Here is a 16,896-nt window from a genome sequence, read left to right as displayed (position 1 = left end):
ACAAGCACGAAGCAACTGACTCAGAAACACTTCCCTGGATGAACACGAGATGCACATTTCAGGCTGGCCCGCGTCCACATGTAAATATAAGGTCACCAGCAAAATTAAGTGCAACACTTTTGACACTTCACCCATAGAAACAGATTTTCTTCCATTTTTGAGCTACATCAGGGCAGAGACTGAGCTGAAAGAGCTATCTTCCGGGTGCCTGGGTGGCTCAGTGGGTTAAAGCCTCTGCCTTCGGCTCAGGTCATGATCCCAGGGTCCTGGGATCGAGCCCCGCATCGGGCTCTCTGCTCAGCAGGGAGCCTGCTTCCCTTCCTCTCTCTCTGCCTGCCTCTCTGTGTACTTGCGATCTTTGTCTGTCGAATAAATATGTACATTTAAAAAAAAAAAAAAAAAAAAAGAGCTATCTTCCTAGAGGCCTGGAGTCACGGGCCACAAGTGTCCTCCTCCCGGGACCCATCTGACCGATAGGGACACGCACCCCAGGGCAGGGAGGCTGCGGCACACATCATCAGGGGAAGGTTCCTAAGGGCGGGCAGGTCGTTGGTCTGGAGGCTACCCCCCCTTCCTTTACCTTTGCAGTTGAGCTCTGGCGTGTTAATGACCCCATTAATGGCAGCCTGGGCAGCTGCGTTCTGTTTCTTGAGCAGCTCGATGGTTTTCCTTAACTCATTCAGTTCTGAGTCCTGAGGAACAGCAGGAAATATTGGTCATCCTACAGTCATTCTGAACAGAGTCCACATGAACAACAACTCCGTTTCAGCACGGAGCAGAGGGCATGAAGGAGTTCCACAAAACCTCTGTCCTCTCCCATCGGATGGATTGAAACACACAAAAGCAGCAGAAATGGGGGCACGTGGGTGGCTCTGTCAGTTAGGCGTCTGCCTTCAGATCGGGTCATGATCTCAGCGTGCTGAGTGGGGAATCTGCTGCCCTCTCTGCCCCTCCGCCCTGCTGGTGCTCTCTTTCCCTCTCTCCCTCAAGTAAATAAAATCTTTTTTAAAAAGCAGCAGAAACAGGCCTGTGAGAGGTGAAGGGCTGCGGCCACTCCACACCCCGCCATTTGGATCAGATGTGCATTCAACAGAGTACAACTCTTTACGATTCGATTCCAAGAGTTCAAATGCACGAACATCCATACCCTTCTCTGAAACAAGAGATCGTCAGTTTGGAGCTGTACTGTCAGTTCTAAGCAGGGAGGGGAGGCCTTTACCTTTTGCTCAGCCGTCATGGTCAGACTCTGGAGCCTGATGGTCATGTTCCCAAGACTCTGTTCAAAGGCTGCCACCAGATGGGCCTGGAGAAGGAAAGACACAGCCTCAGTTAGACTGCCTCGCAAGGCAAGAGGGCCCAGGGGGTGTTGGGTCTTCAGGGCTGAAATCCTCACCGGAGCCCCATGAGTTAGCTCCCGTCTAATTCTTCAGCCCCTGGAGCCCCACTTTCCACCTTTTTGAGATCTAGTCACTCCAGCTCATTGTGTCCTTAAAGACCCTGTGCTTCTTCCCACCTTAGGTCCTTTGTACCTACTTTCCCCTCTGCCTACAGTGCTCTTCCCCCACTGTCTTCCTGTCTGGTTTTTTTTTCTTCCTTTTTTTTTTTTTTAAAGATTTTATTTATTTATTTATTTGACAGAGAGAAATCACAAGTAGATGGAGAGGCAGGCAGAGAGAGACAGAGGGAAGCAGGCTTCCCGCTGAGCAGAGAGCCCGATGCGGGACTCGATCCCAGCACCCTGAGATCATGACCTGAGCCGAAGGCAGCGGCTTAACCCACTGAGCCACCCAGGCGCCCCCTGTCTGGTTTTTATATATCCTTCTCAAGAGATCTCAGCTCGTGTCTTCATGACACCCCCAGATGGGCTGGTTCTCTCATGGTTACTCTTGAAAGCACATGGACTATTGGTCTACATGCATGTTGGTGTCACAGTTAAGGACGCGTGTACTCCAGCAACTACTGCCTCCTGTCTTCCTCCTCTGCTCCCGTGAGCTTTGCTCTCCAAGTGCCAAGCTCACAGGAGAGGCTCACATTGGGCACGTTTGCAGAATGGGTGAACACAGTGGTTGGGCTATTTTGTTTATTCTAATCCCGGTTAATAAAAAGCCACGGAAAGGCCCATCTGCTCCCTCCTTGGAGAAACCTTCCCCTGTTCCTCCAAGGAGTTACAGTCTTCTCCCAAGGCCCCTCCATACTTTTTTTTTTTTTTTTTTTTTTTGAGAGTGAGCAAGTGAGGGAGAGAGTACATGCTGGAGCAGGGGCAGAGGGAGAGGGAGAAGCAGGCTCCCCCATGAGCAGGGAGGCCGATGCAGGCCTCGATCCCAGGACTCTGGGATCATGACCTGAGCTGAAGGCAGATGCTTAACAACTGAACCACCCAGGTGCCCCACTTCCATAATTTTATATACCTGTTAGAACATGACATCAGACACACCACTATTTCATATGGTACTAAGACATCCTGAGAAATGCTGCCAATTCTAATTAAAATATGCATTTCATTTGCAGAGATGTTAAAAATGTAGGGAAAAAAACACGTATATTAAGAGTTGAGAAATGAGATGCTTTTGTCTGCCCCTTTCTCTTCAACCCTCTTCAAGGACAAGATGCAACCTCGTGTCCTAACACAAAGGCTCTTCCTTCCTCCAGAACAGGCCACGATATATTGGTTGGTTGACTGAGGGTCCTGATAATATGGTTAAAACCAAGAATAAGGAACGGACAAGAGAGCTAATCCTATTGGCAGCAGTTTCTCCATCTATAAAACTTTTTTTTTTTTAAGATTTTATTTATTTGACAGAGATCACAAGTAGGCAGAGAGGCAGGTAGAGAGAGAGAGGAGAAGCAGGCTCCCTGATGAGCAGAGAGCCCAACGCGGGGCTCGATCCCAGGACCCCAGGATCATGACCTGAGCCGAAGGCAGACGCTTCACCCACTGAGCCACCCAGGTGCCCCAATTTCTCCGTCTATAAAATGGGTGCAGTATCTACTTTCCTCCCAGGGTTGTTGTGAGCATTAAGTGAAACAATATAGGTGAACACAGGTCCATAAACATAGGAATAAACAGACACTGTGGGGAAAGGAAAGGAAGAGGTTTGGGATGGATGAAGTGACAAAAGACAGAATGAAAACACAGGTGGGGACAGATTGGGAAAAGGTGGTGGGAGAGGAGTGGGCAAATACAGGAGAAAAAGAAGAGCTAGCAGAGCGACTGTGACTCCTGGGAGGAGAGAGAAGTAAGATCTGATCATGGGGTCCATAATATTCTAGAGGAAGAGAAGACTGATGCACTCAGTGAAGAATCAAAGTGAGGGAACAACCAGGGGACAGGTGGGACATTGTCCCGGGTCATGAGGAGGGTCAGCGGACATTTCAATTTAAAGAGGAGGGATCAGAGAAGTGAGTCAGAGGCCTCTGTCACTAGACTTCATCTAACTGAAACAGCTGAGGATAAGGCATCTCTAGCATGAACTAGAGATGTTCTAGCATGTTGGGTCTTTTTTCCAACAGCTGTAGGAGTTAGCAGGGAGCAGGACCTCTTGTAATAGAAATGTTAAGTGGACTGCCCAGTTTCTTTCTGATTGCATGCTCTTTCCCTATTAAAAATTGAGAAAATGCTGTTGCATTTTAAAATCAAGAGATATGCCTTTGTTTAGTTTGCCCAGGAGAATAAGGCAGAACCAAAGCCAATCAATTCAAGACAGTTTACATAGTGGATGAAGGAAACAGGGCCAGGGCCAGGATGTTGAAATGAATTACTGCTAACCTTGCATTTCAAAGGAACGCCAAGGTCAAATTTAAACGACCAAATTTCCATTTATTTCAATTCTTTGATTGCCACCCAGGATTCTGTTTGTGGGCACTCATACTTTCTATTCCCTCAAAAACAAAAACCTGACCCCAAGAAGGCTGCTATTAAGAAAGTGTTTTTGCAAACTCAAGAAGAAGCCATGTTTGCTCTGAAGAACCAGAGGTTTGCATTTTGCTTTCTAGAGAAAGGACTAACTTCGGGTCATCAGCAACTGTGAAAACACGGGCTGAGAGGCTGTTTGGAGCCTATTTCAGAGCCGCACAGCAGACTTCTTACCAAGTGCCCTTCTCACATTCCCAGAAAAACAAACATGAATGGTATAAAAACACCCAGAGAAGGTGGCTTTGAGTAGTTTGTCCTAGAAAAACAAACACAGCTTGGCCTGTGAGAAAGATGGCAGACAATAAAACACATTAGCGTGGCCGGTGGTGTGTGGTAAGACTAAATATTTACTTTCAAACAATACTGGACTCAGTGGCTTTGGTGAGGAGCAAATCATACTTTTGGAATAATAACAATGCAAGGGATCTCCCTCGGACTCTTCTGGAGCAGAGAGTAGAGTTCCAAATGGCCCAGTGTTAAGATCCTTTGGGCAGCACAAGGTCACTGGAGGAAGGAACCCAAGTTTTTTGATAAGTAAACTAATGAAACTAGGTTTTGAGTAAAAGGTCACCAATGGATGCCAGGAATTCTTAACTAGGGGAGTAGCTCCAAATCACTTGGGATGGGGGTTGCTGTCAAACCTCACATTTGGATTATATCCAGATTGGCTCATTGGGTCTGGGGTTGGTCTGGATTCAAATGGTACCCGGATGAAGACTATTCATAGAAGAATACATCCAGGATTTTTTTTTTTTTTTTTTTTTTTTTTTTAAATAAGACCCAGGTGTGCCTAGGTGGCTCAGTCATTAAGCATCTGTCTTTGGCTCAGGTCATGACCCCAGGGTCCTGGGATCAAGCCCTGCATCAGGCTCCCTGCTCTGTGGGAAGCCTGCTTCTCCCTCTCCGACTCCTCCTGCTTGTGTTCCCTCTCTCGCTATGTCTCTCTCTGTCAAATAAATAAATAAAATCTTTAAAAAAAAAAAAAGACCTAGTAAGCTTCAAAATTCAGATCTCCCAGCAATTTCTGATGTTCTGCTACCGACGATGGAAGCAGCAGAGAGAAGACGGATAACGAAACACGTAGTGGCCTGATGTGGGAGGGTGAGAAAATAATGCAAAGACTCCCAGAAATGTGAGAGAACTCAGGAGCATGAACAGTGAGAGAAGCTACGAGTTATTGAGCTTGTCATTAATGTCAAGTACTCCACAAGGTACTCTGCGCACAGACTTTAAAGAGAAATGGTTTCCTTCCATTGGCTCAGGCTTCAGCAGGAACGACCTGGGCAAGAACCGCAGGTAAAGGATTCATTGGAGTATTGATGGACTCAGCTTCCTGGTCCAGAAAAGACAGGCTTTTGAAGTCGCCCTTCACTCTAACAGCATATTATGGGGTCGTGCAGGCTGCTTTGGGACAGGTTCACACACAGGTGTTTGTAGTCTCAGACCAGACCGTGTGCTCCAGGCAGGATACCCTGCCTCAGGGGCATCTCCGCACCTTCCAAACCTCAGGCTCCGACCTCTGAAGGGCAACCCTCACCGGCCCACAGCTCTGCAGTGGGGCTACTTTGCAGACCTGAAGTCTCTGCTTTCACTCTGACTCTCTGATCTTATAACCACGCCACAGTCAGGAAGCTTCATGAAGAGCAAACCAAACTGCCTCGCTGCTCTGCTTAAAACACACCAATGGGGCAGCGGGGGTGGGGGGCGGTCATTGGGTTAAAGCCTCTGCCTTTGGCTCAGGTCATGATCTCTGGGTCCCGGGATCGAGCCCCACATGGGGCTCTCTGCTCAGCAGGGAGTCTGCTTCCCCCTCTCTCTCTGCCTACTTGTGATGTCTCTCTGTCAAATAAATAAATAAAATCTTAAAACAACAACAACACACATACACACCAATGAAGCTCTTCTTCCTTTAGCCCGAACTGTCCGCCTAAGAGCTGAGAGCCTCCATGGTATGTGACGGACCTGCCCCTAGATTTTCTTTGATGCCTTACCTCACCTCCCCTCCCCTCTTCCTCATATCCAAGCCATCGATTCTAATTATACACTGAGCTACTTACAGTTTATAAATGCGCTAAGATCTTCATGCTGGGCTTCTGCACAAATACATTTTGCACACTAGTGAGAATGCTGCTTTCCCGTGCATCCTCTCCTACTCAGCATCCCCCAGATGCCACTTCCTCCAGGAAGCCTTTCCTGACTTCCCCCCTCCCCCACCACGAGACTGAGCTAGGTGATCCTCCTTACACATTCCCACAACCTTCTCCCTCTATCTCTCTCTCTGAACAGTTATCATGTCATAGCTAAACAGTTCTGTCTCTGCGGCACCAGAGAAAGCACAAGAAGAGGACAGTGACTGTGCCTGCTTTGCTGTTGAAGCCATGGTGCCCGAGGCACAGTTGGCACTAAAACAGTTGTTGAATTCAATGCTAGCTGGCAGCATTTCCTGAACACGTAATTGTGGGTATTATAATTATAGAACAGTCAGCTATTTATTTGGAGCCTTAGATTTCTTTTATTTTTTTCCCGCCTGAAGATGAAAAGTTTCAGAAAGAGGAAGAAAAGGGAAACGAACATCTCTGAGCCCTTAACGTATTCCAGTACTGACCACGTGACAACCCAGAGAGCAGATGCTTACCATCACCATTGCACAGGTGAGCCAATGCAGGCTCAGAGGCTCAAAGATGCTGACTGGAGCCCAGAGCCGCTCAGAGCCAGAGTGGACGCTCCCAAGGCTAAAGCCATGGTACTGCTCCCACGGGACTGCTCCCACGGTACTCAGGGCCAGTCGGAAGGGAGCAGGGGCTGCCTCCCTCCCATGGCTACCACCCTGTATCTGTACTCACATTTGCGGTCAGCTGCGTGGTCAAAGCTGAAACCTTCTCCTGCGAGGCATCCAGCTCCCGCCGCAGTTTGCGAATCTAAAGGTTGGCAAGGGACAGAGTTACTTGCTTTAAGAGCCCGTTCCCAGGTTGAGCGGGGCGAAGCAGTGGGTAATAGCAAAGGAGGGAATGCAACCGGCAAACCGATCCTTACCTCCGACTGGCACTTTTCTTCGGGCTGTAAGGAAATCATAAGGGAAATTAGACCAGCGGAGGGACAAAGAATGGGGCAATGCAGTCTGTGGGGAACACCCGATTTGGATGCTTACAGCAGTCCCTAAGAGTTAGGAGTTTCTTTCCTGGTGTATTTTTCTGGATAAACTGGTTCGGTTAATTTGACCAATGAGAAAGGCCAAATAGGAAGAGCATATGATTATAAGAAATTAGGAAGGAGGAGAACAACACTGCAATTATTTTGGCTGTGAGGAGACCCCTGCTCCCGTGTGGAGATGATTCGGTGAGGTGCTCTGGAGAAGGCGTGACAAAAAGGGATAAACCAGGGGCACATGCCCTAATTTAGCAAATAAATGTACAGGTTCAAAAACATCCCAGGCCACACTGGGGACAACGTACACTAAAGAATCACCAGTCATTCATCTGAATTTGTAACATGACTGGGCGCTCCTAGCGGGAGGACTGCCCATGGGTTAACCGCCGGTTTGACCCCTCCCTCTCTTCTGTCTGAGGCGCTGGCCCAGGAGCAGCAGGAAGGCCTCCCAAGTGAGGGAGGCTGGGAGCCCCCAGCAGCCAGCCAACTGACTCCCCAGGTTGTGTGGATCTTTCCGCTGCCCCATCTCACGGCCCCCAGTTAGCTGTGACTCTGGGGGGTATGCATGCAGCCTGGGGGCCCTCTTACTGGGAGAGTCTCCCATCCTGGGGCTGTGTCTGTGGTGACTCAGACACCTGCCAGCCAGGGACTACAAGGCTACCCCCTCTCCTTCCATAGGGGGAACCGACAACAAGGGGAACCTTTCTTTCCGTCTCTTGCGGTTCTCCTGGTGCCCATAAAAAAAGACACCCCCACATTCTGGGCAATGTTGGAAGGATTCCTACCTTCCGTCCATCCCTCCATTCACGCTTCCCTGGGGGTGGGGCAGTGACTTGGGAGCCAGACAGGCAGGTGAAGATCAGTAAAGACTCTGTGTTATCCTTGGGTCCTAGACCAACTGGATTGGTCCAATCCAATCAATCCTATCAGCTACTAGTGACAAACCCATCACTTTAAAAAATCAGCATCTGACCCTGGTGTCTACTTCTCCATGAGCTCAGAATGTGATTCATTACCGCCCCCACCCCCAGACCCTACACCCACCAGCTGTGGCAGGTGGGAGGTGGTTCCTGCCCGCGTTCCCTTCTCCCCCTGCTCCCTACCCCACTGCCCAGACTCCTGATGCTGCCCAGGGGGGCCCTCCCTCCAGCTGGCCTCTAACAACAACAACAACTGGTTTTGAGGAATACTGGGGCCAAACCACTTAATCCTCGCAACAGCCCTACAGAGTAGGTCCGTATTCTTTCTGAGGCACAGAGAGGTCAGACCTTGCCTGACATCACACAGCTGGACAATCTCATTTAAGAAATGTTTTCGGGAGAACATTGGGAGAGTTCCTGGGCTCCCTCTTCCCTCTCTGGGAATATTCATCTATCCCTCTTTGCCCATCTAGGTGTTCCATCTCTTCAGGTCCACTACAACCACCTATCAAAATTTATGGATTTCCTACTATGTGTCAGGCACTATGTTAAGAAGCCGGGGTACAAGGGTGACCGTGACCGCCAAGTCCCTCACCTCCTATAGTAGGTGGCATTTATTGAATGCTTACCACATGCCACTCTTCTAATCCCTTTCCTTTCATTATTCATTTAATCCTCGTAACAACCTCCTGAGCAGGTACTAATACTATTCACTCACATTTTGCAGATGAGGAAACTGAGGCACGGGGAGGTTGACTAATTTGCCCATGGTCCCAGCTGTTAAGATGCAGAGCTGAGATTGGACCCATGGTAGTCTGGCTCTAGAGTCTATGATCTTAACAAGAACATTTTCCTTCTTTTACTACAGCTACATTCTCACGGAGGCCTTCCCCAAATCGGGCCCCTGAACTTCTGAGTCTGATCCAAAGGAGAAAGTTAATGGTGAGAATGTCATGGCATTCTAACATTTGGGAGGCTAGTGGCGGTCTGTAAGCAGGCTGAACCATCCAAGTAGGACGAGCCCTACTTCTAAACACTTACATCCATGGGTCTAACACTCCTTCTCCATACCTCTGCCACCATCTGTCATTCTGCCCATTTGTCTCTAGGTTTGGGCCCCTGTTCTCAAAAGCAGCCTGGAAAAGCTTAGCCTAGAGCCCGGCACAGACTGAGGGCCAGTAAACCCTGTCCAAGAAGTAAATCTAGGTTTGAAAGTACCATCTTGGCACCCATGTCACCAATTTTCCCTCTTGAAGAAAGGACTTAACATATGGGCTAGCTGACAGAAAGTCATCTCTACGTTTTCTTCGTCGACAACGGCTTCAGTGATCTCTAAGAAATGAAAAAGTGAGGGTTCTGTGACGACACTTCAGACCAGAAGTCTGGCTGAGGAAGGAGGTGTTCTGGAGGTAGAGGGCAAGGTGGGTAGGAGCAGAAGAGATCATTTCAAGGTCATTCAAGTCAGACCATGTCAGCAATCCCTGAAGTCTGTTTGCTTGCTACAGGCCTACGAAAGAAGAGTCAGGCCCTAGTCTCTCTCGCTGGATTCTGGATGGCCTTTCGCTTCTAAGGGGCCATATACAGTTTGTCCTGCTACCTACACATAGCCCAGGAACCCGGCACTACCAAAAAGTGAATTACTAAAACATCTGTCCTCCATGGAATGAAGAGCTAAAGAATTTCCAATTCTCAATTAATGAAATGATTTTTTTCCTATAGGAATTCCCAAAGTAAGGTTTCTAAGATAAACAGTTATGCACATAGCTACACACATAGCTATAAAAAAAAAGCGAGCACCCCCGAACAAATCCAGAACCATACTGGATTCTATGCGGATTTGCTCAGCAGAGCACGCACTGAAGCTGGCCAACACCGACGACAGCCAGTGCCGGCTCTGGGCTGTGTGCACTGTCCTCAGTACTTCACGGGCGTTTTCTTATCTCATTCAAGCCTGTTTTTTTTTTTTTTAAATTTTTCATAAACATGTATTTGTTCCCCCATGGGGTACAGGTCTGTGAATCGCCAGGTTTACACACTTCACAGCATTCACTATAGCACATACCCTCCCCAATGTCCATAATCCCACCCCCCTCTCCCAACCCCCCTCCCCCCCGGCAACCCTCAGTTTGTTTTGTGAGATTAAGAGTCACTTATGGTTTGTCTCCCTCCCGATCCCATCTTGTTTCATTTATTCTTCTCCTACCCCCTTAACCCCTCATGTTGCATCTCCACTTCCTCATATTCAAGCCTATTTTTTGAACACCTACTACGTGCTTGGCTTTGTTCCAGACACTAGGAATAAAAACGGAAAAAGTCCTTGTCATTAAGGAATATACGTTGTAGGTCAATGTCATCTTCCCAACAGTAAATCCACAAGCTCTGCAAGCTAAGGGCAGCTATTCTCTCTGCTTGACAGATAAAGAAACTGAGGCAGACAGAAGTTGTTCAAGGCCTTTCTTTCCTAAGGCTACCAGCAGGCGGCCAAGGCTTCTCACACGTTCTAACTAGTTCCCACCCAAAGCGCAATGCCACTGTAACAAAGGAGTCAGTTCCTGATTTACTGGTTGAGACATTACAATTCATAGCTTTTGTCAATTTCAAATCTTACTCCCTGATGAATCAGGCCCCTTACAATGGAGATACTTTCTCTAGGAGAAACAATTTTATTTTATATTTTATTCTTGACACACAGGAGAAAGGAGCCCCAGTTCTCACAGTCATAGCCACATAGCATTGATTTATACTCACTGTAGAATAAATTGATGACGTGCTGGAAACCAAGGACAGCGAGGATCCGTGAACTATTAAAAAAAAAAGAGAAGAAAAGAGAAAAGGTAAATTGCACAGCTGGCAACTATGGAGCCAAAGAGGGAGACAGGAGGAGAAACTCAGCACTATGGGACTCTACCAGGTAACTTCATCTCACCTTGACCCATCTTTTCCTGGTTTGGCAATAGGTCAGAGTCAAGGAATATTTCCGAAAGGAGTCTCTTTTCCTTTCCCCCCTTTGCCCCCCTACAACCTCTCCATAATTTTTTCCCCCATGAAAATAATACCTGGTTACTAAGTAAAAATGTTCAAGTGTGGAGAAGTGTTAAAACATATTCACTGCCACAACCCACACGACTCATAATTCTATTACCCACAGGCAACCTGTAACCTTTTCTATCCCAGCACATTTTACTCCTTTCCTTCTCTCTCATTCCATTCTTCTGCCACCCATGACTTTTCTCTCATGGATTCCTCTAGGGATGAGACTGTGCTGCATACATGTTGTCTACCCTGCTAGCTTCTGCCACTTGTGTATGCACGAAGATGAGCCCATTATCATGAACACAGGAGGCTGGCTGTTGGCCATAGTCAACTCATTCTAGAAGACCATGTGGTAGAACACTTGCTCAGAAAACATTATCTACTGAAGAAGACATTCTTCTTTTGATTTCTACCACATGTACAAAAGGACAATCAAGTGGTGTCCTCTTTTCTGTCTCTGATTGGTTCTTTGGACTCAGATCCATCTTCATACCCACTTTGTGCCCCTTCCTGCCCCCAGCCAGTGGAGTTATTTTATTATTTCTCTGTAAGTTTAAATCATAGTCTTTTCTAGGACTAAGTATTCTAACGCACTTCTCTTTCTGGGAACCAGATGCTTTAATGACATTTTCTTAGTAATCTCTCGACAACTTTTTGAGAGACAAAAAATATGCCTGTGGAGACATCAGAGATGTTTAATTGGGCACAGCTTTCCTGACCACAAGTCGAATGCTCTACCCCCACACTAGCTATCCTCTGTGGTCTGAGAGTGGGAGGCTTGGGAATAACTTTCCACGTGCACTAAAAGGCTTGCCCTTACCACCCAAGAAGTGAACTCAACTTGGATCAGCTTTGGGCAGAAGCTACTTGCCCAGGAGATACCTGACGAATAGCTTAGCCCACCACCCAGGTGCCTCCACACTGTCTTCCCATAAACCTCCCGACCTCCTGCTCTTCCTTTATGGGCTCCCATCCCATTCAGAACCCTGTACTTTTCTCTCGAGCGCGCCCCGCCTAGCACTTGGCCTCCCCAGAGTGTCTGCCTGTACGGTTCCCTTTGTTTTGGATGCTTTTCATTTCTGCCTGTCCAAATCACTGGGCTCAGCTCAAACAACGCCTCTCCATGAAGGCTTCCCTCCGTTCCCTGCCTGCCTGCACTGGATACACTCCCTCCCCCTCTGAACCCACACAGTTCTTGACTTGTCTGTCCGGCCCTCCTCTCTCCTGGAAGGTGCCTGCTCTTCTGAGGTTATGGCTACACCATCACTCACACCCACTTTCCTTAGGAACACTAGGGTTTGAGATCTTTTCCTCCGTTCCTCTGCCATCCATGACTTTTCTGGCCCTTGCCCCATAAGAAATCAGTTTATGGCATAAAAGGCCAATAATGGCTTCCAGTGTTCATACGTAGACACACCAGCAGACGCCTCTCGTGCCCCAAATGAGTGGTCTAATGTTCTAAAGGGGTTAAGGTACTCTAGCCCCATGAGACAGGCAGTCGGGGCAGATTATACTGGAGGCCAAATGGGGGAAGAGACATGAGTAACATGTAGCCACCCTCTAGCTTTTCTTTCATCCGGCCCCACATCTTTCCATCACACCACCTGCTCAGCCAGCACAGGGCTGTCATGTGGGACTAATCTGCTGGAAAATGGAAGTTGGTCTCTTCTATCTCTCCAGCTCATATGCACAGAGTTAGAGACACTGCCCTCAGCAATACCCCAGTGCAGGCCTGGGGCCGCCAGTGAAGAGCACAACTGGCAGGCTCCTATGGAGATAATTCTTCCCTGTAATTAACTCCTCTCACTAGGTAAATAGCAACAGCAAGGCCGAGGTCCAAAGAAAGACTCCTTGATTTCCAGAGTCAGCTCCAAACTGAATGTGGCTTGCCTGAACCATTGCAGTGGGCCTTGCTCCAAAAGAGCTGAACCAAATCAGAGCCTGGGTTATGTGTTTTGGATACTTCTGGACAGCAAAAGGCACACAAGACTTACAAAGCCAGAATGGCATAATCACACCATGCATTTTCTGCCCTATACCTATATCTTTAAAATTCTGAAGCTATGTGGGGTACCTGGGTGGCTCAGTGGCTTAAAGCCTCTGCCTTTGGCTCGGGTCATGATCCCAGGGTCCTGGGATCGAGTCCCACATCGGGCTCTCTGCTCAGTGGGGAGCCTGCTCTCTCTCTGCCTGCTATCAAATAAATAAATAAATCTTTTAAATAAATAAATAAAATAAAATTTTGAATCTACGAAGAACCACAGACACTTGTCTAGGCCATCTCTGCACCCGAGGAATCCGAAACCCGGTAAGGTTAACTGGTCTGTGTAAGGTCACCCAGCATTCAGGAACAGGATCTGCTGACCAGAAGTATGGAGACTGTTTTGCCCTTAAGAGACCTGATTTAGGGGGCACCTGGGTGGCTCAGAGGGGTAAGCCTCTGCCTTCGGCTCAGATCATGATCTAGGGTCCTGGGATGGAGCCCAGGATCAGGCTCTCTGCTCAGCAGGGAGCCTGCTCCCCTCCTCTCTCTCTGCCTGCCTCTCTGCCTACTTGTGATCTCTCTCTCTGTGTCAAATAAATAAATAAAATCTTAAAAAAAAAAAAAAAGTGAGAGACCTGATTTAGGAGTTTCTGATGGTTGTTTTTTGTTTTTGTTTTCATTTTTTGTTTTTTTGGTAAAGCCTTTTGGTTTGTTTTAGAATGGTTTCCCCAGCCACTCATCCAATCCACATAGACGCAAAGCTGGCACCAAATGAGCAAACAACTGCATGTTTGAGAAAAACACGATTCACCCCTGCCCAAAGTACAGGTGGTGATACGTACATGCTCTAGACAGAATGAAACAATTGGGCATCTTCTAGCCAACAAAGCAACCAAAGGCCCCGATGCATCTAGCATATATCTCCAGCTTCGTACTTACCAAAGCACTTTCTCAAGTGTACTACCTTTGAAGTGAGAATTTGTAGGTAATAGTCCCAGACAGGGCAGGAGTTCCCACTGCTAACACACAACAGAGTAAATTAAGACCCAGAGAGGCTAAGCGATATGGCCAAGAACACACAGCCTGTTAGGAGCAGAGACAGGCTTGGAGGCACATAGGCTAGTTCTTACTCCACTGCTGATACTCTCAGAGGTGCTACCAGTGAGAAGGATGCACGGTTCTGATGGCTGATGGACCACCCTCTGAAACCAGCAAAGGAAGCAGAACTGAAAACAGAAAACACACTGATGAAGGACCAGTCTGCCTCACAGAGGTAAGAAAGCCCAGCTGCGACCTAGGCAGAGTCAGATGTCAAGGTAGGAATGAACAGGAAAACAGAGGGCTGAAAATCCAGAGTTTGGCACCGAGTCCTGGCTGCACACAGTCCCCAAGGCATTTCTCCAGCCTCAATTTTGCCATAAACAAAACAGGGATAATGGCCCTTGGGGAGAAGGAGAAAACAAAACCTGACAATTACAACAATGGCTACCATTTGCTTGAACACTGACTATAAACCTCTTTGGAAGTCATTTTGCATGAGATGCTTTCTGTGGATTTATCTCACCTAATCTTCACTTCAATCCTCTGAAGCAGGCACAATTATTTTCTACCTTTTAGTGAACAGGAAATAGGCTGAGCAGTATCAAGTCCTTTCTCCAAGTCTAGCAGCAGATGTGCCAGGATTTCAATCACAGGTACAACTCAGGTGCTAGAAACCCAAGTGAGTTGCAAAAAAAATATTTATTTATTAAGAAGCTGCTCTGTTCCTATGGATTCCATACGAACTGCTTAAGATTGCTCTAGCAATTAGGGATGACTGGTAAAGTCCCCGGGCAAAGACATCCATTTTCAAAATGCCTCAAGCATCTCCCTAAACGTACGCTATTAAAGTTGACTTTAAGATTGCATAATGCATCTGATGAAAATTAATTTACCTGAAATAACTTTGAAAGGTTGCATCTGGGCCATGGCTGTACCTAATCTACATATTTATGACTCCCACTTCCTTCAAAATGGAAAGTGCTAATTAAATCCCACAGAAACCTCCCCCACGTCTTTGTGCTAATTCTTCTTCAATTTCTCTCCTGCTTTCTGGTATATGACGTACCTAACTGACTCTCACACAGGGGTTCTGTCTTGTCCAAACATGAGTTGTAAAATTTTCCCCCTGTTTCTCCAACTCTGGGATTTATAAATTCAAAATGGGAAGAACAGCTTTCACCCAATGGAATGAAAAGCATCTAACTGCATGAGCTCTGTCTTGTCTTTGTAATGTAATAGCCCTGGAAGGAGTAAAAGCAATTCGATGCAAAATTCCCCAAAAGATGAAAATGGTATGCGCTCATCGTGTATATCGACAGCAGTCCCTACCCCCTTCCCACCAAACCTGATTTTTACCTCTGCCCTTCAGTCCACGTCACCATGAATCATTAGGGTTTACAAAAGTCTAGACACTGCTTGTGGGCAAGCATTTTTTATCAATGTCACTTTGACATCCCAGATATCCCACAGTGGTGCTGCCTGACAGCTTGATTCCAGATGGAATAAAGGAAAGTTCTCTGACGATGAGACTGTAATGGCCCCGGATCTTTATGAGGCGAAGTGTGCTTGTTTGGACAAATCTAGGTCCTGAACACAGTTCACTCAGGCACACACACGACACAGAAGATGAATGTGGCCCAGGACGTGCTCCATATGTGAGTCGTCACAAGGAGGGCTGGGGAATGTTCTGTGGCCATGGTTGGCTAGCACATGGAGTAGGAAAAAGTTCAAGACCAGCTGCCTACGCCTTTACCTTCGGGTCAACCTGCGCGTCGCTCTGAGGGACCCGGGTTGTTAAAGCATGCACTTCTAGCTCTTAAATCCAGCAGAACACTCTGGGTAACTTCGGCTCTACCCCTCCTCGATCCTCTGTCCCAGCAGGTGCCCATACATGGATTTGCAGACTTGCTCACTGTGCCCACCCGGTACAGGGGACACGTAAATCAGGGTGAAGGGAGGGACGCTGCTAGGAAGATGGACCAGAGGGCAAGTGCCCCGTAACTAAACCCTTTACTCTTTCTCTAAGCAAGTACACTGGACAACAGTAGAAGACTTTATTCTGTTTCTTTCCCTCTCAGTTTGTTTAGGGATTTCTTTAAACAAGACAAGTTTAGGGGCACCTGGGTGGCTCAGTCAGTTAAGCATCTGCCTTCGGCTCAGGTCATGATTCTCAAGTCCCAGGATTGAGTCCCACATAGGGCTCTCTGCTCAGCGGGGAGCCTGCTTCTCCCCCTGCCTGCCATTCCCCCTGCTTGTGCTCTCTCTCCCTCTCTCTCAAATAAATAAAGTCTTTAAAAAAACAAAAATAAGACAAGTTTGTTCTCTCCTCCCAGGAGGTGGCTGTGCTACTATTTTCTCACTCTCACAGGGGCTGGGGCCAGAGGGAAGCACCCATGACCCCCTCGACATTCTCCGGCATTCTCATCTGTCACTGGCAAAAAAGGCACAACGAGGGCTATGGCCATAGCCTGGGCTCCAATTGCTCTGAGAGTCCCCATCCCCTGGCTGGGGAGTCCCAGCTGCCAGGACCTCACTGCTGACGCTGAGTCTACAGGCTAGGACATGTAATGACATTACCGGGTGAACATTTATATCTACCATTGAATTCTCATAATTCCATGAGCTAGGTACTATTATCATTCTCATTTTGTCAGTAAAAAAAAAAAAAAAAAACAAACAACAGAGGCACAGGGAGGTAAAGCAACTCGTCCTCTTGGATCATCTACCAAAGCGGGGGAGCCGGAACGCAAACCCTGGTAGTGTTACTCCATAGTTTTAATTACTAGTCAATGAGTACTGACTCCAATATCCTATCATTCCCATCTTCGGGAAGCTTTTTGGGGGTGGGGCTGTCCCTC

The 16,896-nt window shown here is 47.6% G+C and overlaps 1 protein-coding gene across 12 annotated transcripts in view; it reads right to left on the bottom strand.

Moving 5' to 3' along the window:
• The window catches only part of NAV2 (neuron navigator 2), a 397,127-nt gene that overhangs the window by 39,993 nt on the left and 340,238 nt on the right, over positions 1-16,896 (bottom strand). For all 12 annotated transcript variants that reach the window (XM_032357750.1, XM_032357752.1, XM_032357753.1 and 9 more), the window contains 5 exons: positions 10,729-10,781; positions 6,947-6,970; positions 6,757-6,831; positions 1,220-1,303; positions 581-692 (listed from right to left, as the gene is read on the bottom strand). In XM_032357750.1, coding sequence (XP_032213641.1) covers positions 581-692; positions 1,220-1,303; positions 6,757-6,831; positions 6,947-6,970; positions 10,729-10,781 — 348 coding nt within the window. The remainder of the gene's footprint in view (positions 1-580; positions 693-1,219; positions 1,304-6,756; positions 6,832-6,946; positions 6,971-10,728; positions 10,782-16,896) is intronic.

Source organism: Mustela erminea, chromosome 9 (assembly GCF_009829155.1).
Source record: "Mustela erminea isolate mMusErm1 chromosome 9, mMusErm1.Pri, whole genome shotgun sequence".
NCBI lineage: Eukaryota > Metazoa > Chordata > Mammalia > Carnivora > Mustelidae > Mustela > Mustela erminea.
This window is presented reverse-complemented; position numbering and strand designations above follow the sequence as displayed.